Source organism: Semicossyphus pulcher, unplaced genomic scaffold, assembly GCF_022749685.1.
Source record: "Semicossyphus pulcher isolate SPU_LCO1_2020_fin unplaced genomic scaffold, fSemPul1.0.p SCAF_18, whole genome shotgun sequence".
NCBI classification, from domain to species: domain Eukaryota; kingdom Metazoa; phylum Chordata; class Actinopteri; order Labriformes; family Labridae; genus Semicossyphus; species Semicossyphus pulcher.
In genome coordinates this window covers 21555348-21579102 of record NW_027211691.1, presented here as the reverse complement: position 1 = coordinate 21579102, position 23755 = coordinate 21555348, and the positions used below count along the sequence as shown (strand labels likewise).

Here is a 23755-nt window from a genome sequence, read left to right as displayed (position 1 = left end):
ACAATCATGCTCACGTTTATGTTTATTTGTTACATTGTATACATCCACACAAAGCCAGTTCTGGTATTGAAGGACCGATTAAAAATCAAGAAAATTGATTTATGGTTGAAACAGACACAATAAAATATTCAAAGAAAGAAGTGAAAAGCAAAAACAGAGCCTAGAAAATATTCTTAGCTTCAGGAAGAATACATGGGAATGCTTGATTTAAACAATCCCCACATGCAAATCAGACACTGGCGGCACAGCGCTGTATTTTAACTTTTTTAACCAAAAATATTTTGCTCTGGTTAGTCGGTACTTTGGTGAACATTTTCAAAAGGGATACAGTGTTACATAAAGTTTGACAGCCCCTGTGTTAGGTGACTTTTGGCAACAATAATTGTGAGATCTCTTGTTAATTTGAAAAATGTCAGAGTAATGAAATTAGTGCCTAACTCACCAAACAGTAGGACTACAATTCAAGCAAGGCACAATTCACCCTTTTAAGAGTGGTGGAAAATAACTAAGTGCATTTACTCAAGTAGGCCTACTTGTGCTTTATTCAAGACTTTTCTTCCCGTGCGTTTCTACTTCTACTTCACTGCTTTTCAGAGGCAAATATTTTATATTTTATACTTTTGGCAGCTTTAGTTGCTTTACAAATTTACTTTGGAAGCAAACCAGAATATAATCAGCATATTATCTTTGGTAAAATCCTTACTTGAAGGCACATAAAGTAGTTCAAAATGAGCTCTACCTCAGCCAACTACATCAGTTAAATCCTGCTTTAACATTCCCAGTGAGTCATACTCGCCAAATCACATAATATATCCTTTCACCATTATTACTCATCACTGGCATAGTATTATAAAACAGTCACTGGGCCATGATTTAGCATTGTGAACTTTTACTCTTAAATCTGTACATTACCTAATTATTACTTTTACACTTAATCAACCTTTTCAATGCAATGTTTTATATTTGCATGAGACTTTTTATCAGCCAGAGTGGTTTAAGCACTTTCATTTAAGTAAAGGATCTGAAAGTAAAGGATCAGAATACATCCTCAACCACTACATTTAAGGAAATGTGTGGAGAGAACTTTCTGTTCTACGTTGGGTCAACCTTTGACCAGACATGTTCATAGCTGGACAATGGACTATGAAACCATGACACAAAGCAGCTAAGTCAATAAGGGAACTGATTATTTATAATCTGTAGATGATAACAGTGACTATCCAATGTGTGTTGGTCGCGTATCCAATACCTAACGTCCAGATTGAAAATATAGTTGGGTGATGTTCCCTTTATTGCAAGGATGAAACATGCAGAAAGTGATTACCATTTGATGAGATGAATTATGATAAATCCAATGCTGTTGTTGTCATCCTGCATTAAGTGTACGTGGTAAATTACGGTTAAGTTAAGGTAAGTCGTCAAAGTAAATCAGTCCATCAATATGTACACAAAACTATTTACAAATTAGAACACAATGAGACAGGCTAAAATGACTCCTACAGCGAAAGACGGATTAGAAAATATAAGCGCAATCAAAGAGAAATATTTGTTCACTCTGAGGTGACAGTGGTCGGTCGGCATTAGCAGCACAGGGGAAGTGGGCGGTTTAATTCCCACAATAGATTGGCTTGCCTTAATCTGTGCACAAAAAATGACCACACACTTTGTAACAGGACATGCAAGTGTAGATACAGATTTATTGGTCATTATACAAGAAGAAATATTACATATGTGTAAAAGTAAATCACCCATAGTGAAGTGAACAACTGATGATTAGAACAGTTATTAGTAAAAGACCCACACAAGAAGAGGAATCTAAAAACCAGCAGTTCTTTCTCCACTCATTTCCACTGCATGTTGCTAAAACCTGAAACATTTACTTAATTATGCAATAGCATATTTTCCCAAATACAGTCAAGTTTTCTCTGAATCAGTAAGCCATCGTGTCATTGTTGTGTGACGTTATCAGCAAAATTCCCCCTCTATGAAAACACCAGACTGTGGTTTGTCCCCTGACTCTTCAGTTCCCGTCAGCGCTACAGTGTGTTTTAGTGACTTTCAACTTTTTCAGCTCATAACTTCGCAGTTTTTGTTTAGTGTGTCCACTTTTATCAGCACTGACTCAGCAAAAAAGCTCTGATAAACCCACTGAATTCTACCTGTACAGCACTTACTATCAGACAGACAATTTGGATTACTGACACAAAATACAATCAATTTATTAAGTACAGTGATTAATTACAAATTAAGCCACATTTACATGGTGCAACATGGTAATGCTTGAACATAAAGACAAATAATTTCAATATAAAATATATTTTTGAGTACTTTTTAAAAAGTATATTTCTCAACTAATACTTATTCACTTTTACTTTATGGGAAAATGTAAGGTCTCAATACTCACTGGTAAAGAGTAAAGATATTTCTACTTTAAATGCTGATAATTTATGTCTTGTTTCCTATAAATCTAGCATTTTTACAGCAGAATGAAAATATTATAATGTAACTAGCATCATATTATTATTCAAGTCTCCTTCTGCACCGGTCTACTAAATAACCAAATTTGTACCACATGCTGTTTTTTTCATGTAAATTTAACAGGACATTTCTCGACAGACCTTCTTCTATCAGGCTTAAGATATATTATTTACCGGCCACGGAGAAGAGGAAGTGTTGATGACTGTCTTGCCTCTTGATTTACAATAGTTATTATTAGCGTCTTTAGAGGAAGTGAGAACTCCCTGTACGATAGATTTAAAACTGAAAGAAACAATGAATGCGATGAATCAGAAAACCTTTCCCTAAACAAAACCTTAAATTTCCTGAAATTCTCATTTTAATTGAAAGCTGAAAGGCTTGAAGATAATGTCATTTCAGGTTAATAAGCCGCTTATCACCACAAGTGGTCTGCCCTGTTTTCTAACACTTTCACTTCCTCACTCAACTCATGAGAAAGAAGACAGTGATGTCAGGCAGAGCGAATTCATTTACTTTATATTTTGACCAAAGAGGAACATCGTACTGAACCAAGGAGAGCCATAATCAAAAGATTCTGTTTATAAGACATCGTTGATTTTTCAGCCACTCCTTGTGTGACACAGTAAGTAAAAGAAATTCATTTTTCATAGGATGATTGTTGAATTAACGGCTTATTGTTATGACCGTTTATAATGTATAATAAGGTGAAAGAAACGTTCAGAGTTATGCTTTAACTGGTTCCATAATGACATAGTACACCTAAATATAAGGATAATTTATAAAAGTGTTGTAACTTTGAGTATTTTTGCTGTTGTAGATTTATTGTTTGTTTTATTGGATTTTCAGGACAACCCTCTGCATTTTAATTCACCCGTGGACTATCCGCAGAGACTTCTTGATAAAAATGGGTCCTGGAATAAAAGAAATGTCCGCAAAAAGAATGCCAAAAGAAGGATCAAATATTATATTCCTCTTGCTGAATATCAGCAGTATAGTTCTGCCAGTTTCAGGGTTTGCACTGAGAGATTGCCGAATCAGTGGCAATATCGCCATATGTAAGTCGCCCAGGGGTGGTGCACTCAAAGCTGTTCCTGCAGATATTCCCTCAACAGTGGAAGGTATTGACTTGTCTTCAAACAAAATTTCCAAAATACAAGCATTCGATTTCAAAAATCTATCGGTTTTGAAGGAGTTAGACCTAAAACACAACGTCATTTCGTGGATAGATACAGGTGCCTTCGCCCATCTGATTTCCCTCAAGAAGTTGATCCTGAATAGCAACAAACTTGTAAAACTTGATGCCGATCTTTTTCGTGGTTTGAGCAACCTCACAGAGCTAAGAATTACGAACAATCACATTAAAGCAGTGTCACCCACCTCTTTTAGGTCCTTGACAAGCTTGATATTTTTGGACATCTCTCACAACAAATTGCACAACATAACAAGAGTTCAATCTATACTACAGCAACTGCCAAATCTACAAACTCTGGTACTCGCAAACAACGATTTAACCCACTTTCAATCATCGCAACTGACAAACAGCTCACTAAAACTTGCTTCTCTGGATTTGTCTCAAAATCCCATTGCAGTCTTTAGGATCACTGCAGATGTTTTCCCAAATCTCACCTGGTTAAACATTGGCTCTACTATAAAACACAAGATGATATGGGATGTGCGTAACAAGACTTTTCTTAGTCGAGTGTCCACTCTTGATGTAAGCGGGCTTCAGCTGGCTTCTGATGACTGGAAAACGTTCTTTGAGAGCTTTAATTCCTCTCTGACGTTCCTGAGGATGAATGAAATGAAGCATAACCTTACAGAGCTAATCAGCATCTCCTGCACCATCCCGACAGTGAGAAAGCTCCAGCTCCGAAAGAATAAGCTACATTTTGTCCATTCAAATCTGTTTCATCTGTGTACTAATGTAACAGAGTTAGATCTAGCAGATAATTCAATACAAAATATCCAAGACGAGGCCTTCACATCTCTTACGGGTTTAAGAATCTTGAGTTTGAATCGCAACAGACTTCCACTGGTTCCAGCTGCTACAAGGAATCTACCGACCCTTGCAGAGCTGGATCTCAGCAAAAATAACATCAGCACACTTGGTTGTCTCGATTTTGCCAATCTGACAAAGCTGAGAGAGCTCAGCCTTTATCTGAATTCAATCCCAGTTTTAAAAGAGTGTGTTTTCAAGGTTTTGGTAGGATTGCGAGTTTTAAAGCTACAGACCAGCTGCATCTCCAAATTAAATGGTGCTTTCAGGAAATACTTGCCAAATCTTAAACAACTGCATTTGAATGGAAATAAACTCACCGCCATTAAACACGGGGAATTTAAAGGCTTGAAGTCCCTCCAGAACTTGTCGTTACATGAAAATCAAATACACACACTTGAGAAGGAGTGTTTTATTGGTCTGACCAATCTTACTGACTTACAGCTGCAATCCAATGATATTCTTAAAGAGGAAATTAACAAAGGTTGCTTTAATGATCTGATCAATTTAAAAAGACTGGATTTGAGGGACAATCACATAAGCTATGAAGACACTTCCCCTTTGATTCATCCACCATTTTCTAAGCTCATTCATCTGGAATCATTGTCTATTCCTGGACAACACCGCAGGGGGAGGTCCCGGCTGCCTCAGAACTTCCTCGAAGGTTTGACAAATCTTTTAAATTTCGATGCCAGGAATATTCAAGTGGTATACTTCCACAAAGATATGTTTCGGTACACGCCTTGGCTGCAAACACTTGACCTTAGCTCAAATGAGCTTACAGATCTCTCTCCGGATTTGTTTTCCCCAATTCAAAACCTTCAAAGCCTCTACATATCTAGAACAAATCTTCGGTCTCTAAATTTCCTCGTAGAGGCCAATCTTACAGAGCTGGTGTTCCTGCAGGTGAGAAAGAATACATTCACAGTTATAAGTGAAGAAGAAATCAAGTCCCTACCAGCTCTAGTTTATATGGATCTTGATGGCAGTAATTTCAAATGTGACTGCGATAATGCCTGGTTTCTCCAGTGGGCTGTAAGAGACAACCAAACTCAAGTTGTTGAAGCTTACAACTTGGAGTGCAGCTATCCTCTAGACCTCAAAGGAACAAAACTGTTGGACCTTGACATCCGGTCCTGCTCAGTGAACCTTGACTTCATCTGCTTCATCTCCACCACATGTTTCATCATCCTGTTCATGGTGGTGTCCTTCACCTACCATTTCCTGAGGTGGCAGCTGGCATATGCCTACTACCTTTTCTTGGCTTTGCTTTTTGACAAAAAGCATAAAAACAAAAAAGCTGCTGACCAGTATGACGCCTTTATCTCCTACAACGTCCATGATGAGCCATGGGTCGTCAGAGAGCTGTTGCCAAAACTGGAAGGCGAGCAGGGATGGAGATTGTGTCTGCACCATCGAGACTTCGAGCCTGGTAAGACTACCCTCTACGCTTGGCATTTAACTTAATGTTTTATTTGCTGCAGGTTAGCTTTAATGGACAGGTTCAAATGGAGCTCACTTAAGAATATCTTAGCCATGTTTGTGGCTATGCTTTGGGAATAGCAATGTAAGGGCGGGTTCACAACAGCCTTGTTTAGTCCGATGCAGACCAAACAACCGGACCATGGTCCGCTAGAAAAGACGGGTCTCGGTCCATTTCCAAATGAACCACAGTCCAGTTCAAATTCTGGTGTGAGAATAAACAGACTTAAAGCAGGACCTGAAACAGGAAGCAAACCAAAACACTTGCCTTGTAGGATGTTGACAGGGGCTGACACTTGCAGAGACAAGCAGCAAGATAAGTAGAGCACAGACATGGGGGAGCAATGTGGAAATATGGGCTGACCAAACTACTTCATAAATGCTTGTGGAAACACACAAGAACAAAGAGATATTCAAAGTGTACAGCGAAAAACTAAAGGAGAAGAGAACTGATCGAACTGTCGAACAATGTCAGTTAAAAGAAAAAAACTTGGACAATGAAACATTAAAGTCCGCGATCGTGTTGAGTGTGATTGAGGAGTGTGCTCTCCCTCATTGTTTACTTTTCCAACTTGGAAATTCTGACCGATCAGAAAGAAGTTTCCTCGCGCATCAAAACTTTTGGTCCGCTGGTAAAAGCTGACGTGTGAACACAAACCAAACTCGAGGCAAAATGACAAACTGAATTTAGGTGTGAATGCGCCCTAAGGCTGTTAGTCTGTCGATTGGTTGGTTGGTGCAGACTGAATTATCACACAAAGTTGTTTACTTTGACAGCATACAGTATGTAAGCAAAACATAACTCCTGTGAGGAGTTTTTAGCTGGTAATCAAACTGACTGAAATTAATACTGATGCCTCTATATGAGCTACAAAAGTCAACACCATCAGCGACAAGATTGAATATATCTCTATAGTTATTTTTAATGCCTGTAGCCACTGCCACGGGGTAGGTGTCAGACAAGGTGGTTAACTTTAGGCCTTTTTTCTATATTTTACCGGCAAAGATTCACCTGAAGTTCCTCATAGGCGCTTTAAATATAAAATTATAACACAAATCAACAAAATACTATATTGTAATAGTAGTAATGATGTTAATAATCCATCTTTCTTTTTTCTCATCAGAAATATATCAATATTCTACTTGTCAGTTATCAGTGTACTGTTTTGTGTTGCCAATGTGTAGAACTACTTTAATCACTTCATAATTGCGTTCATGTATTTCAGAAAGTAACACTAAACAAAAGCTACGAATGTATTTGTTTACAGAAGGAAAAGAGTAGAAAATGATGACTTTTGTTTTTGTTCTTGAAGTTGTGACATGGAGCTTTCCTACTTTTATTTGTGGTTTAGTGGAAGAGCTGGTGACTTGTCAGTTATTTAGAAAGTGAAATCCTTACATTATTAGGTGGGTTTTGATTTGGTTCTGTTTTTTTGTTTCTGTTTGTGGTTTTGATATGTATCAATTCCTATTCTGAGTATGAATGTTGATGTATTCTCATTTTGTACTTTCATCTACACTCCACAAGGTGTCACCATTGTCCTTTTTTAAACTGCAGCATCAGAGGAGTGGAGACGCAGAGAATACAGACCATGATGCCATTTATTCTCACTTTCCTTTTCAGGTAAACCCATCATGGAGAACATCACAGATTCCATCTACGGTAGCAGGAAGACAATCTGTGTGATCAGCCGCAAATACCTGGAGAGTGAGTGGTGCTCCAGAGAGATCACGTTGGCCAGGTAATGTGTCAGCTGAGGGACACAAAGCAGTACAACACCTCACCAACAGTTTATGAAGCAAGCTTATGTGATGCATTAAACCAAGATTTATACGTATGTTGCTTACATCAATATTTTCGGGAATATTATGATCAATTAATTTGCATTTAAATTCAATGTTATGTGACTATTAGGATATGGTTTATAGAGATAAGCTGTCGGTGGCACAAATTCAAAGAGGTTGCAAGAAGATTCTGCAATTAAACAAGCACCATTCAAACCGAAAACTAAGAAGAGAGTCGGATCTGATGTTTTTGTCAGCCAGCATTTTTAGTCTCCTCGTGTGAAGCCTGATGTTTACGTGACATGGTACTTTTCCTTCTTTTATGTACAATAAATTTAACATCTCAGACAGACATTATGTTTTTAATTCAATATAAAAGGGTTTATTTGGTGTTTGTGCACACATTTCAAATGCACAATTAGCTAGAAACGCACTATAACTTCTTCTAGACACTGTACCAATACTAAAGCAAGTAAGAAAGTGTATTTAGGACTGGGGTAACATGTAATTAGCCTACGTTGAAATCTTCCTGTAAGCTTCAAGTTAGTCTTTAATCTCGAGTCAGTTTTGATGTAAACACTGCTCACTTAAAAATAAGGCAATAAACGTCTACTTGCACTATAGTTCTCACTCACACTTTCACAATATTCATCACACACGCACAGTTAATATTAAAGCAGGATACACGCGGTTACGTTGCTGCAACGTAACCTAGCAACTAGCAAAAAAAACGGCAGGTGCCTCACTTAAAAGGGAATAATTTAACTTGCAAAACTTCGACATAACTTTGCAATAACAGTCATCCGTGTCTCTCCACACTCATTATACACGTGTGTCGCTACGTTTATACGTCGTTTCATTGCTTTTACTTACCTGGAAATACAGAAACACTTCAACTTAGTTGGACAGCATTACCGGACATCTCGGTCTACTGAATGACGCGCGTGCACCCGTGCATCCTAAAGACCCCTAAGCTGCCCAGAAGTGCCTGTGTGAGCCATACTCATTTTAACCACAAATAAACATACTAAAATATCACTGGTACTTTTGTACATAAATATTAATCACATTACGACTGAACAAAAGAATATACAATATTAAACAAGAGGTTGGGGGTGCTCAGTGTCCATTTATATATTCAACATGCTCCAGATTACTATGGGTCCCTCATGTAAGTTCGTGTTCAGGTCATCATGAAGCAAAAATATAATTTGATGGATACAGCTTCCTATAGTTTTACATACATGATCATAAACTGAAACACCTTGTGGTATTTTAACTGATGATTAAACAAACAAATAATGAGATCTTGTCACACTAGGATTGAGGAACATATCCGATTAATGGGTAATGATAATAAATAATAAACTGGTTTATGACAACATGGATATGATTTATAGTCTTCCTCATCCGTCTTTCCTTTCCCTCGGTCCAGCTTCCGTCTGTTCGACGAGCAGAAGGACGTGCTGATCCTGGTGTTCCTGGAAGAGATTCCCACCTCTCAGCTGTCTCCTTACTACCGCATGAGGAAGGTGCTAAAGAAGAGGACCTATCTAAGCTGGCCGCGTGCCGAGGAGAACACCGAGCTGTTCTGGGAGAAGCTGCGGCAGGCTCTGAAGACCAAAGATGACCATGGAGAGGACCGGTTCCTCCTCACTGTAGTGGACCACCCGTGAGATAGAGGAAACAGTCTTCTTTGTGTGACTTTCACAGCTCGTGTCCTTGCCATAAATATGGCTGAAGGAGTTGTTGCTGTTTAACAATAGGGATGTAATTAAACATAATGGATGTAATATTGATTCAATGATCAACCATTTAATTTCAATGTAAAAAAAACCACAGCCTCTGTACATGGTCGCCAACCTTTTGTAATATATATTGATGCAGCCATAAAAAAAAACAGAGTCCTTGTGTAGCTTCAGTGAAGAGATGGTACAAAGTGACACCAGCTAGTCTACTGTATATGATACAATCAGTGTGGAATAAGATGATTTTAACAACCTTTAAGCTATTTATCTTGATAAAATAGTATATCAAGGGGATTTATTGTTTCATTTCATTTAACCTATTTAAAATGATTGTTTTCAACCTTACAGTGTTTATAATCTGCAAGACAACCTTCTCTACTTTTGGGTAAAATGACAAATATCAAATGTGAACACACATTTTTCAAATGTACGTAATGTAGTAATGTTCAAGTAAAGCTTACTGCAAAAATCATTTCGATTTCTTGCACTCTATTTGCAGCTTTTTACCAGCTGACACATCACTGTGAAGCAATCTTAGACATCACATGATCTGCTGTACAATAAAACAAAACATGTTCGAAACAGAAAAGATGAATGCTCAAGTATTGATTCCAAGTATTGTTTTTAATGTTAGTAGTGAAAAAGTTAATAAATAATTTTACAATATAAATTACAATGAAGAGTTCACTCTTTTTTAGCGTGTACAATTGTTCAGACATTTCTTTAACCTCCAAATATCACTTAATAAATTACCCAAAAATAATGATATATTAGTGTTCTTTTTTAAAGCGCTGTAGGTTCAGCTGACACTTTAGTATGTATTAAGAATACTACAATCCCCTGTTTATAAAACAGAACAAATATAAGATTAGTAACAAAAATCACATAATAGTCCCTGTTACAGTCATTTATAAAGACGTGTGTATTTTTCTCTGCCGTAGATGTCTTGTGGGTCGTATTAGCTGTTGCATGTCGTTTAAGCTGATGCAGTGTTGTTTCCGGTTTCCCCTCTGAGGATCTGAGCTTCCTTCTTCCTCTTTTCACTACAAAAAAAAAAAATGCAGACACATTAAATTTTGTTCTTTTAAAAGTTATGATTAAAATCCACATTAAAGAGATACTCACTCAATGTACTTCATGAGTTTCTGGGTGCAGCTGGCTGAAGGGTTGGCGCACACAAACCTCCCTTTAACGTGGAATCTGTGGAATCCAGGAAACAGATAAGAAATGATCACTTGAATGCACCTGATTACACTGCAGAGACACTTTCGCTGCGTGTGGTTTCGTTCCAGTGTATCTCTAGAACATATTAACAGCTTTTATGCTAGCTGCTCTCAGACATTCCTGAAGCACTTCATCATTCATTCTGGGTCAAACTTTAACTGGGAAATGAGCCGGGAATTTAGATACACAAGCTAACCTGTCCACACATTGTTAAGACTTACAGAATCGCAAGTACAGTAAGAGAAAAATAAATTAGGGAATACACAAACACACTTTCTAGTACACAAACAAATTCTCTATTAACCATATGCTTCTTTATCGTCATCAATTTGTGGTACAAATCACAGTCCTGACTGGTTTCTTATTTGTGTATCAAGTGTCTTAATGCGCAGTACTGAAACTCACATAACGGCGTTGATGTCACAGGATTTGTTGATGGTCTGGATGGTGTAGCCCAGCAGCATGTTCCTTCTTATGTTCCGTCTTGCGTAACTCACACAGCAGTTCGCTGTAAAGACACACAGATAAGGACACGTCATAAAGAGCGGCTTCTTTGTGATGCTGTAAATACATACAATACATTTACTTTGCTGCATTTTAACCCTCAAACTGCAAAGTCTATTCTATCAAAATATACAAAAAGAACTTCCCTAAATGCATCACCTGTTGACAGGGAATCAGCAGAAGCAGCTGAAGGACTCACCTGACTGTGTGCTGCCGATAAAGGTGGTGAGGACGAGGAGGGAGCACAGGAGAAACACTCTGCCGCTTGCCATGGTTGCTCAGCTGCTTGTTCTGCCGGTCTGTGTCGGAGTGAGGCTGTGGTGAAGCTGCTGTGTCTTAGGTGCCTGAGGGCATTCAGTAAGAGTGTGACAAAGACGGCACTGCGCTCAGCTTAAATAGGACGTCTGGGGTTTTCCCCCTGTTCTGCAGGATTGAGCAATCCAACGTGCGATTGTTAAAACAGTGGAAGTGAGCCAGGTACAACCTCCAGGTGAGACTGGGAAGTGTGTGAGAAAATGAGAGTTAAGTTACAGGTTACAGGTCAGGTTTTCATTACATAATAATTCAAGTATCTGCGGAATCTAAAGTTCCCCATAGCTTTAAAACACTATGCAAGTAGATTCATGTGTCCATTGGTGTTTTTGGTGTTTTGGTTCGCTCTCACTCTTCTCATAGGATTGTTTGCTTCCAAGCCAGGCGGCCTATTATAGTGGAAACGCTCTAAATCCTGCTGTACACTTCCTGCTCAGCACCAAACAGCCGACACCCACAGTAAGCATCTAGCTGGTAGAGCCAAATAAATAAAAAAACGAAGCATAAAGTGCTAAATTTAAAAGAAAATAAAGTAATACTAGAGCTTGACTGATGTTGTATTTCTGGCACTGATACCAATATAGATTTCAGATGTATAAATCTCACTCATTACCAGTATGGCGTCTGATATCGTGAGTTTTTAACTGTTAGGAAAGGAGACCATTTCTTTGTATTTCCGTCAAAGCTTTGCAGACAGTGTTGAGAGTATTGTAGACTATAGAGTCAGTGACTTTTAATACTTTTTTTACCATCTAAAAAGTGAACTATACCAGTATAAAATGCACAGAGAGGTATTTTATTGTGTTACGTATTTTACCCAGACAATGGCGCTATAATCTAGCTAAAGCTTTGTCACAGACTTGCACCGCCATGATAGCCAGTGCAACCGCCATCCTCATAACAATCAGCGTTACCGTAGGCTGAGCTCAACTACTGCACTTGCAGCTAGCAGGATTGCATCCTCGACATAGAGAAACAGATGGTATCTGCTTAGTCCCCGCCCACTGTGAAAATTACCAGCCGGCACCTCCATCGCGACACGTCTCTGCCATCGTTTAGTGGCAACTTGTTGAAACTTAAAACTAGCTTGAAATGTAGAAATTAGTAGTAGTAACGTTAATGTTAGTAGTCAGGAGTGAGTTCGCAAAAATTATGATGACGGTTACAGCTGGCTCGCACATCGCCGCAGTGGTTGCCATAGGTTACGCATATTGATATTTATACTGCACCCCGTCCATTAACGGGATTGGCTCCTTAGGTTTGTGACGTCTCAAACCTGCCAATCTGAAAACGTGTTGTTCAGCCTGTCCTTGGTACACTGCAGTTTAACAGCAGACAGGCCCAGCCGTGGAGATGACTGCTGATGTTGTCTCTGATATGTCTTGTAGCACCATATGGAGATGTTAAAAGGTTAAGCTTAAGGTTAAACACTTGATTTTCACTGGAGGGGGTCTTTAAGTAAGTATCCCCTTTGATTAAACAGGAATGAAACTTCTTCACTGCATGTGTGGGTGAGTTTCTATGCGTATCTTTTTTTCCTCAGAAGTGACCAACACATGAAATCTGCTATCAAGATAACCGCATGACGACTATGACTCTTCTACATACGCGGCTGTTATGACAAGATTGAACAAATCGATGTCACATTGGCCTTCAAACTGGGACTTTTCTCAGTTGAGTGGTTTTAACACTGTTTATAAAGTGACTAATTTTATCTCAGAAGCACATAGCAATGCCTGATTAAGGGGCTTTTTGTTCAGAAGTTCCCACGTCAGCTTCAACAGGGAAAGCGTCATTGCAGGAAGAGCTTTTGGAATTCTTGTGAAGCAAATGCAATTCATTCCCAAGCACAGGTCACTTTAAAGGTTAGTATGCCACTCTGGAGAATGTTTGTATATACTTGACTTCAATAGACAATAGACAAATACAACCCTTCCTTCAGTGCTCTTTCACAAGCTCATTCATGTAGGGTTTTTCTATGGAAACAGCTCCAACAATTGAAAGGAAACCAATGATTCATTCAATAAAATGTATGTTAGTAAACTTGTGTCAGGCCTGCAAATTTGCAAAATAGAAAGCAAACAGTCCTCAAATCCTACTTATAATCCTTCCTGGGCATACTGAAATATTGCGCAAACTCTTCAGCTGTTGGTGAATATAATCATGTCACTGCATGCATTTTCATTGTGGATTAAAATACTGATGTAAGAGCAGGTTATGGTTTGATTGATGGAAGACAAGCTTTAAAAGTTAAAGAGTTGATTGATGTGAATCATGAAAGGATAAGTGAGGAAGATTATCTCCGGCCTGTATAATGACGCAGAAGATATCAAAGCATTAGTCATATTCTCTGTGGACTTCAGAACCATTCTTTTTATTATCTCTGTTTTATTTGGATATCAAAGTATTGCTCATGCCTGATTGCAGTCTGTCTTTATACTGCAGTGAGTCATTCAGAAAGTTGCATTGGATTGCGTCATTATCATTCCTAATACAATACCTGCATTTTAATATCAATTGAAAAACAATCTGTTTTGTGATACTTAAATTTTTTATATTTTATTCTTTTTTTGTTGTCTTTTGAATAAAAACTGCCTTAATGAGTCTAAATCAGAAAAAAAAAATTGACCCCTGAGCTTGTTAACCTGCACATGCTATTTATTCTCTGATTATTTCAAAAGCACTACACCTGTTCAGCTTTGCACTTTTACAACATTGTTGAACTCAAAATCGACAGTTAAAAAATAATTAAACCAGACATAATGTTTATGCATTCAATGCAATCTTCTTCCTTGTCAAGCCAAGTTCCTACACAGTTACGGTAATCCTACTTTTAAAAGTAACTCGTTATGTTGCTGCGTTACCTACTGAGAAAAGTGACATGTTAGATTACTTTTGCATTATCAAAAATTAAACCCCCTTTGCACTCTTTACACATGCCGGTTATATTGTCAAGACGGCGTGTAGCCTACTGAACATATTGACTCGACCGTCATTGCATAGCCTCGTTTACGGCCCATAATCTGTAACTCTGCAGCCTAATAACTGGAATGACAGACGCAGTATGACCTTTACAGTTCTTTATTATGCTAACAGTCTGACAGTGAACTGGGCAGAGGCATACAGTATTAGGAACAGCTGTTTCAATGACAACAATACAACACAGGCTCTTAGTCCCACCAGTGTTGTGGAGCTGTGTTTAGCTGCAGACGCTTCTTCACATTTGAAGTCGAGCTCTTCACAGATGACGAGCCACTTTCACCGTCACGTTGTTCCCGTCCATTTCACCCAATTATTCTAAATAATGTGAATATTTACACAAAGTAAATGCTGTCCTCTCTGCCATCTCGCTAGTTGAATTAGCTAGCTATGCATGGGCTCTGAGACAACTGTAGGTTTACCGTCCACTGGTACACAACTGCCTGCCAAGAAGTAGGAGAGAAACAGAAACAGTGTACAGGGATTTTCTTTTTTTTTGTTGTGACAAAAGGATTTTTCTCCCAGTGATGGATAACTTTTTTTGAAAAGTAACTAAATAACAAAATACTTGACTTGCAGAAGTAACACGTTGCGTTACTCTTTACAACAAAAAATAATCTGAGTACTCTAACAGATTACTTTGTAATGCGTTACCCCCAACACTCTTCCTACATTACCCACAATACAATGCTACATAAAACGATTGGTTGAAGATTGAGGTGTGTTACGGTTTGTTCACATACCTGTTTTCCGCACGCTGCAATTAAATACAAATTTAATGCAGGACTATTTCCAAAAAGTTTACATTTTTCAAATATTGTGGAAACAAATTTTAACCTTCTTTAAAAAAATGTGTATGACAAACTCATTGCCAACAAAAAGACTTGGGTTTGGAGAACAGTGAGCATAAATATAAGACTTAATTGTGGGTAATATGGCAAGTATTCCTTCGCCTTCACTGGGCCTCGATAAAGTTTTTATTCCTGCTATCTTGATGTACTCATCTAACCTCTTCTGGCATGATGCAAATCAGAGGTTCAAGTTATTACATCACAAGCTAAAAATAGCACAGGGCCACAGGGCTAAGAATAGTAACAGATCAATTAAAGTAGGACTGTCCAAGAATGTCAACTTGTGTTGACATGTTGAGGTAAGTACATTTCCTTGTTTGCTTATTATAGACACAGATTACAGAGCGCTACAGCAGGTGTGAAACAAGCCGTTTAAGTTCTTAATCAGGTTACATGCACTTCCTTGAGTTTAACAAATGAACAACAAGTTATTTCTTAAAAACATGTAATTTATTTTCTCAATTTCTGAGAAGTTCACGCTCTGTTTTTTATTCAACAATGGCTGTAACCTTATCGCTGGTTGTGAGAGATAAAGAGCTCTTTTAACACAGCAAGAGAGGAGGTTTGCACAATGAGTTTGACTTTGGTTCCGCGCCACACAATGACCTGCAGGTCCCATTACTCACACACAAGGAACACCTACGGGCTTTGAAGTTTTTTGTAAACAATGCTACAATCCCCTTTATGTGACTTGAGGCTTGATAAGTGTAAGATAACATCAAGGAAACAGACGCTTAACTTGGTTTAATGAGGTTACTTACTTTTGCACTCATTAATATCCTGCACGTCTGTTGTACATATTTTGTATTATACATATTGCTTTTCATATTTTTATTCTCATTGCCTATTTTTTATCTTATTCTATTGAAGTCTTTTACTTATTTTTACTCTAGTTCTTTGTTAATTGTTCTGCACCAAAACCATTCTAAATCACAACAGGGCCAATGGCTGGAAAATGAACTCTGGACTTAATTGAACATTTGCTTTGCTCACAGAGAATTAAGGAAACAGTTTATAAGTGTAGAAATGCAGTCATGTTTGACATGTTGGCCTGTATTTTATTTGGCAATTTGTAATAATCTTTAATGCAATTGCAGTTCCCGGATTTCAACTGAAGTCCTTTCATGCTGTTATGGGGAGCTAATGCCATTATGATAAGAAAAAAACACAATTTCGCACTGTGTCATTGGAGGACACTTTTCTACCAATAAGTTTAGATGCCAGGGAGCTAGCTAAACTACACTTCCTCAATCTATGTTACGTCTCCTTCAAAATCGTTAGGTTTGAAATGTAGACTGCAGGCCTGAAGATTTTTTTAGACGATCCACCGGTATATTATCGTCGTATATCGGATTCTGTACCGCTCTGAGCGGGAGGGGCGCAATGCACGCTGGGTGTTGTAGGAATGTAGAATGGGCAAAACCACGAGCTGTTTGTACAACTTTCTCCACAGCTATGGCGCCAATTTCAAATATTATTGCTTCTATCGATTACAGAGAACACCAGCTTTGAATGACATTGGCTTTTTCCAGGGGCGAAAAGTTCCTTTAATCACACTTATGGATCTTGTGATGGAAATTTTACCAATGGAATCTACACACAAACACAAAAAAGTCACAACAACTGAGTCAAATGTAGTAAAATCACCCGTTGTGTAAGGTAACTGAACACATACACACACAATAAAAATACAGTAAGGCCCCCTCCCAGAAGCCATTTCCCGGCAGTGAATCCAATAGCTATCCCAAACAATACTCAATTGTTCACACACCCATTCACATATGCCTTCCCCATTCCCCACAGCTTAAGATACCGTTAGCAAGGAATTTATGTCTTTTCAGTGACTCAGTAATCAGGAAGAAGTGATTTCTAACAATTTGTCAGATTCTGTTTGTATTTTTGTTATACAGAATCTTCAATTCAACCAATTTTCAACCAACTCTTTGAGTTAGCTTTAGCAGAGTTAGCTTCGTAGCAGCTGTAGCTAGCTAAGTGAGGTCTCCTGATTACAGTCGTCATATTTAAGATGACAAAATCGCTGCTTACTGGCTAGAAGAAGAATATTGCTTTAGTCTGCCTTTGAGGAGGAACCGGAGTTTTGAGTGGTTTTGACTGGAATAGCAAGAGTAATGGGGTGTTAGCGAATGATAGATAAATGATTAAATACAAAAAGAGTACACTCAAAAGACTTTCCTATCTGCAGAGAAGTTTGGAAGTTGATTTATGCATTGTAATTACTATGAGTCATATAATAGATATTTCATTAAAAGGGCCTAAAGGGATTTTTTGTAGCTTTAGTGCAAATGTGTTCCCACTCTTTCCTGTACAAATATTACATCCTTTAAGATGGCTTACAAGCACAAACAAGCGCAGGCCCTATTTCCACGTTCTGTTGTGTCTGCTCTCAAGCTGATACTTTAATCCTCAAGTACTGTACACACCGAAATTCAGTGTACTCAAAACTAATCATGTTGTTGCAAATCCAGCTGACTCGCCCATGTCTTTGTTTCTATTCAGCTGAAAAATTAAAGGCTGTAAGACAGAGTGAAACCGATGACACCTACACATGAGGAAGACCAAAACTGCACAAACTTGGTCGGCAACCAGTCGGGATCACCAGTAAAACTTGTCTTCACCAGACTAATACAGTTATCATTTAAATGGACTCTCAGCCTGTCTGTACACGTGTCTTAAAAGTTCAATTCAATAAGTCAGTGAGTAAAATAAATGTGTTAAACTTTCAATTGTCTTCCACCCAGGTAGAGCGAATAATCCTTCCTTACTTTAACACATAATGTAAGTGTGAGAATAGATCTACCAGTTCTCCCTCCAAAACCTGCAAGTAAGCTAGCTATCCTCCCCCAGCTCGATTCCAGAGTCCACCCTCGATGTGTTAAATATTAGCTTAATATTAACAGCATGTTAGCTTAATATTAACAGCATGTTACTCAAGACACCTACTATAATCATTCATTTCAGGAGGGAATTTCAGCATGTTGTGACATTAAACTTGAAAGACCAAATTGTGTTTTATCTGCATTAGCTAACAAGCTGCAATTAGTAGACAGGCTTCCAATTAAAGTGGAGGTCAAAAATGTGCATGGCTGTTTTATAATACGTATTTTTACAATAATTCATACAATTTAAACCCTAATTATGGATAAAGAAGAAGACATAATTTATTAATCGCCAAGGGGAGATTCAATGTTTTCACTCTGTAGCTGTGTCCCAATCCACGGGCTGCAGCCTTCGAAGGAGGCGGTCCACGGAGGATGCTCCATTCATAGTTCATAGTTAAAGCTGAACTGAAATGAGACGGTCTGGTCTACCCTTACGTCACCAAACGCTGCTCCTGTCGCCTAGCAACAGGTAGCTAGCGGGCTAACTAGCTAGCATAATTAATGTCAAGTAAGTTAACCAGTTAGACAATTTGTTTCAAGGGCCCTTTCGTTTTCTTAAACGTGTAACACTAGCTGTTCGATTGAGTTGAAACCAAAATCGTATACATTTTGAAGTGTATTCCTCGGCCTTTTAAAAGTCCGCCATTTCGTTTGAATTGCAGCGCAATGAATCTCAGGATGCTTTGGGCCGCGAAGGATGCACCCGATGGATCCTTCGTGGCAAACAGAGGACGCATTTGTCGGCCACATCCGAAGAAGCCTTCGAAATGGGGCAGCCTTTGACGTGCTTCTGTGACGCCATCGGCCTTCAAAGACGGCCTTCGAAGGCTGCAGCCCCTGGATTGGGACACAGCTTGTTAGTACAAACATGCTACACACACACACGCCTGAAATACACACATGCACAAACAGGACCTTATGCATTAATGCAGGGATGTCAGAGTGAGGGGGCTGCACATGGACATGTGCCCTTCGCAGTTGGGGGGTTCGGTGCCTTATTTTAGGACACTTCAACAGTGCCCAGGAAAGGAACAGACACCTCTCCAGCTACAAGCTCCAATTCCATGATTGGTCCGAACCAGGACTTAAATGGGCCACCCTCCGGTTCCAAAGCCAAGTCCCTACAGACTGAGCAACTGTCCACCCCAAGGAAGAGGTCAAAAGGGAGGTCATCTCGAGCTGTTTTTGTCTCTTGAATTACTGAAATCGAAAAAGTCATCCAAGTTAAGCTCCCAATATGGCAAACTCCAAGCTAGCTCGTGGAGACGTGGATTTTAATAACACGGTGAGAGTTTGTTGTGCGGATCTGTTTTTGGGATACCAGGTGGCTTTAATACTGTTATAAGTATAGCTTCACCTGCACTGTCCTCTAGCATAGGCTAGTTTTTCTTTACATTTCCATGGGTAACAGCAGGAAGTTTAAACTATATTATAGTCCAGAATGAGGTAGCTAGAGTCAATGTATGCTTGCACAGAAGCACATTCATCCAGCATGATAGAAAACATGTTGACCTTCCACATATCTATATGCGCAACTTTGACCAACACCCCATGTAAATGGGTTTACTCAACAGCTGCCAGAATGTATTTCTAAGCTGTTGTTGTGTACAGTATGTACCTTACATGCCTTACACCAGTAATCACCTTGGGTGTCGTCATCCGTCAAAATCAAAGTCACTTAATTCACCACCGACAATTAGTCCATTATAACGTGATAAACAGTGTCATGGTTTGACGTAAGGACATACTTGCACACAGGCGTGGGGACTGAAAAATTCAAGAGCATTGTATCAAAGAGATAAATTGAAAGGCAATAAACAAAACTATTCGGCCTTCAGTAATAATATGTCTTCAGGAAGTGTGATCAAGTGACCTTTTGGCAAAGAGGAAGATTAGAAAACAAAGGACATACGAACATGTACGAACATAGATGCCACCGGCCTGGTGATGATGCAACGTCTATTTCTGCAGGCTGCAGAGAGTGGGCGAGTTAATGATAATAATACTTGTAGGAGCCATTCTTATGTGAATGTGTGTAAGGTACCAAATTGGGCCAGTAGGTGTCCTCATGGTGATTGGTGTACATTTTTATATAGGTGGGAACTTTCTGTCAGGTGTCAGGTGTTGCTAGACGGAGGAGCACACAGTTTTGCCGCTCCGGGCTCCGTCACGTTTGTTTGTTGTAAGGTGACACAGCTGAATGGACTTTATATTCTCTGGCGATGGATTCTTGCATGTTACTGAACATCATTTAAACGGTGAGAAATAAAGAACACATCCAAAGAAGAAGCAAATCCGGAAGCTGTTTGTTTCACTGGATACATATTGTAGTCGTGCAGTAGCCAGCGCGTCGAATAGTTTTAGCCTGTCTTAAGTTAAGTTTTAGGCTTAGCCGCTACAATACTGTTGCAGCAAAGAGTCACAGATATTGTCAGTAAAATAAGAAAAGAGGGCAACTGCAAGTTGATTTAAGAGATGTAGATTTTATAATATTCTTAAACTCTTTGAAAAAGTATCACATGTTTGTTCTAACTCAACTTAATAGTGAGGCACTTAGACACATTTTAGGGAAATGGCCTTTTTGCTTACTTAATGTGCAATAGATGCGCCTGACGGGGAAATTACTATTACAATACAAGCAGCAAATCATGTGTAGAACTGTTTAATTAGTGAGCTTTAGAGGTCCTGGTTTAGGCTAGCTGCTAACCTGTTTCCACTCTTTATGCTAAGCTAAGCTAACAGGATGCCAACTAGCCTTATATGGACAAAAGGCTTGTCACTGAACTCTGCAGTAAATAAAGCAAGCGTGTTTCCCAAAATACCAAACCAGTCCTCAAGCTCAGACACACAGCTGACACACTCTTAGCTTCTCGTCCCTTCCGTGTCACTGTGGCGTGATGAAATAAACCTGCTGGGTGGGTGAGTGTGTGCTCACCAGCAGGCCGGAAATTGCTCGAGGGCTGATGTTTGCTTACAATTTCCAACCAGACTAACGGTGTTACACCAAAAGTTTCCAGGTGGAGCTTTAAAACAACTGAAATGGAAAAAGTGTAGTAGCTGTTGAACTTGATAATAATGATGGTGTCATGATGTAACCTAATGAGCTTCATTACGGGTTCATTCAGGCTCAGTGCTGTCTCACAAATGGGCCCTCTCTGAAACAGCTCAACAATTATCACATGGATTGCCAGATAGACATTTGTGTCCCCAGCGATGAATCTAATAACTTTGGTGACCCTCTGACTTTCCTGTGGAAACATCATGAGGATGACATACAGGGAAATGTCTTGCACAGATCAGGGTTGTTGGTTCACCTTGCAGTCTTTAGCTGTGTCCCAATTCAGGGATTCACAGCGACGAAGGCTCCTTTAGATGCGGCCAACAAATGCGTCCTCCTTTTCCCGGGTCACAAAAGATCCATCGGGTGCATCCTTCTCGGCCCAACGTATCGCCAGATTCATTGCGTGCCAATTCAAGCAAGATGGAAGACTCTTAAACGGCCGAGGTATATACTTTTAAACATAAAGGTTTTTGGTGTCGACTCATTCGAATGGCTAGCGATATAAAAGTTAAAAATAAGGAAAGGGCCCTCGAAGCTTCAAATGATCTTCAAAATAATCGGTTAGGTTACGTGAGGTTAGCTAGTTAGCCCACTAGCTACCTGTTGCTAGGCGACAGAAGCCGCATTTGGTGACACAAGGTTAAGGGTGGGAACAGCTGGTGACGCAAACAGGAAATGCTCCGTAGACCAGAGCGTCTCATTTCAGTTCGGCTTTACACAGGCCGCTAGTGACTCGTCCTCCAGAGCTGTTTCCTTTGAAGATGCAGCCCCTGACTGAGACACTGCTTTTGTCTAGCTTGCCTTCATGAATGAAGAATCACAACCGAACTAGCCTGTTGTGTTGTGTATTATTTAGAAAAAATAAGTAGTTAAAAGAAATGTATCAATGGTCCATATGACTTTTTAAAACACACAATTAATTAAGTGACCCCTTGGCTAAGATAAGAGAACAAAGGAACAAGACATCCTGGGGAGTTTTGGACCAATGATCGGGCGGCAGAGCAGAAGTTTAATAAGGTTGTTCTTCGTACCATGTTCTTCTTTCATGCGCCAACATAGATGCCACAGGCCTGGTGATGACGCAAGGCCTATTTCTGCCAACTGCAGAGAGTGGTGAGTTAATGGTGGTGATAATGCTATGCAGCAAAGAGTAGCAAAAATTACTATTACAACACAAATCACAAATCATGTGTATAACTGTTTAATTAGTGAGCTTTAGAGGTCCCGGTGGCCAGTAACCTTCAGCCGGTTTAGGCTAGCTGCTAACCTGTTTCCACTCTTTATGCTAAGCTAAGCTAACAGGATGCCAACTAGCCTTATTGGGACAAAAATGTTGTCACTGAACTCTGCAGTAAAGAAAGAAAGCACTCTTAGCTCCTCCTCCCTTCCGTGTCACTGTGGTGTGATGAAATAAACCTGTTGGGTAGGTGAGTGTGTGCTCACCAGCAGGCCAGAATTGCTCGAGGGCTGATGTTTGCTTACAATTTCCAACCAGACCAACGGTGCTACACCAAAAGTTTCCAGGTGGAGCTTTAAAACAACTGAAATGGAAAAAGTGTAGTAGCTGTTGAACTTGATAATAATGATGGTGTCATGATGTAACCTAATGAGCTTCATTAAGGGTACATTCAGGCTCAGGACTGTCTCCCAAAGCCAAAACGAAAGGGCCCTTGGAACTTCAAATTATCTACTTCTATTATAAATTATTTATAATAGAAGGTGTAAGTTACACGACATTTGTTATGAACTTATAAAACTGCTCAAATGAGTGAAACACCGCCCCCTCCAATGTGACCGCCAGTAAAGGTATTACAGTTTTTAATTCCATAGATATTTACATCACAAAACTACTGGGGGGAGACACTCCCCCTCCCGCCGCTGTTGGCACAATGTTATGAAGTGTATCCTCACAGAGCCGATAGCGTAGCAGTTGTTGTTTGGGTAAACTGACCCATTTAGAAACTCAGATTTTGATACTTTTTCTTCAAAGATAAACAGAATATCAAAGGTAACCCAGCACTGGATTATGCTATTTGAGCTCGAACTGTCACAGATTGGGACAGATAACGCAATAGTTTCGCTCAACGCTCTGAATCATTCTGAGAAACAGGCCTAAAGTTACAACTGTCAGTCGGCTATGGTAATAAAACCTGAGAGATGAGAGGAAAAGACTGACAGGTGGGAGGCCGCACAAAGGCAGGCAAACAGGTTTCAGGCAGTGGAAGGGTAAAGAGATATGAGATCCTAGGAGTGAATACTGTGGTATGAAGGATATGCAGGCGGTGAAATGAGGCTAGTGTAAACTACCACCTGAGATACTATATCGTAAGGCTGTGTAAAACAAACATGTAGATACACCATCTATCCATTTTCTTTTGCTTATCCGGGGTCGCGTTGCACCACCGACATCCCTCTCCCTAGCGACATTTTTCAGG

At 39.4% G+C, this 23755-nt stretch overlaps 2 protein-coding genes across 2 annotated transcripts; one reads left to right on the top strand and one right to left on the bottom strand.

The window, feature by feature from the left end:
- Positions 1–3010: 3010 nt before the first annotated feature.
- tlr22 (toll-like receptor 22) lies at positions 3011–10143 on the top strand. Its single transcript, XM_069666970.1, has 4 exons — positions 3011–3100; positions 3325–5906; positions 7581–7698; positions 9177–10143. Exons 2-4 carry the CDS (start codon positions 3383–3385, stop codon positions 9415–9417), a joined length of 2883 nt encoding a protein of 960 aa, XP_069523071.1. The 5' UTR covers positions 3011–3100; positions 3325–3382; the 3' UTR covers positions 9418–10143.
- On the bottom strand, positions 10095–11567 carry ccl20b (chemokine (C-C motif) ligand 20b). Its single transcript, XM_069666971.1, has 4 exons — positions 11417–11567; positions 11119–11221; positions 10615–10689; positions 10095–10532 (listed from the first exon to the last, which is right to left on the bottom strand). Exons 1-4 carry the CDS (start codon positions 11487–11489, stop codon positions 10466–10468), a joined length of 318 nt encoding a protein of 105 aa, XP_069523072.1. The 5' UTR covers positions 11490–11567; the 3' UTR covers positions 10095–10465.
- Between the last annotated feature and the right edge of the window lie 12188 nt (positions 11568–23755).

What these genes read in the sequence shown, in the direction of transcription:
- tlr22 (XM_069666970.1), top strand. Translation starts at nt 3,383, where the DNA reads ATGGGTCCTGGAATAAAAGAAATGTCCGCAAAAAGAATGCCAAAAGAA. An exon ending in CCATCGAGACTTCGAGCCTG is followed by an intron (nt 5,907 to 7,580) that starts GTAAGACTACCC and finishes TTTCCTTTTCAG; the next exon opens with GTAAACCCATCATGGAGAAC. An exon ending in AGAGAGATCACGTTGGCCAG is followed by an intron (nt 7,699 to 9,176) that starts GTAATGTGTCAG and finishes CCCTCGGTCCAG; the next exon opens with CTTCCGTCTGTTCGACGAGC.
- ccl20b (XM_069666971.1), bottom strand. Translation starts at nt 11,489, where the DNA reads ATGGCAAGCGGCAGAGTGTTTCTCCTGTGCTCCCTCCTCGTCCTCACC. An exon ending in TGTGACATCAACGCCGTTAT is followed by an intron (nt 10,690 to 11,118) that starts GTGAGTTTCAGT and finishes TGGATTCCACAG; the next exon opens with ATTCCACGTTAAAGGGAGGT. An exon ending in AAACTCATGAAGTACATTGA is followed by an intron (nt 10,533 to 10,614) that starts GTGAGTATCTCT and finishes TTTTTTTTGTAG; the next exon opens with TGAAAAGAGGAAGAAGGAAG.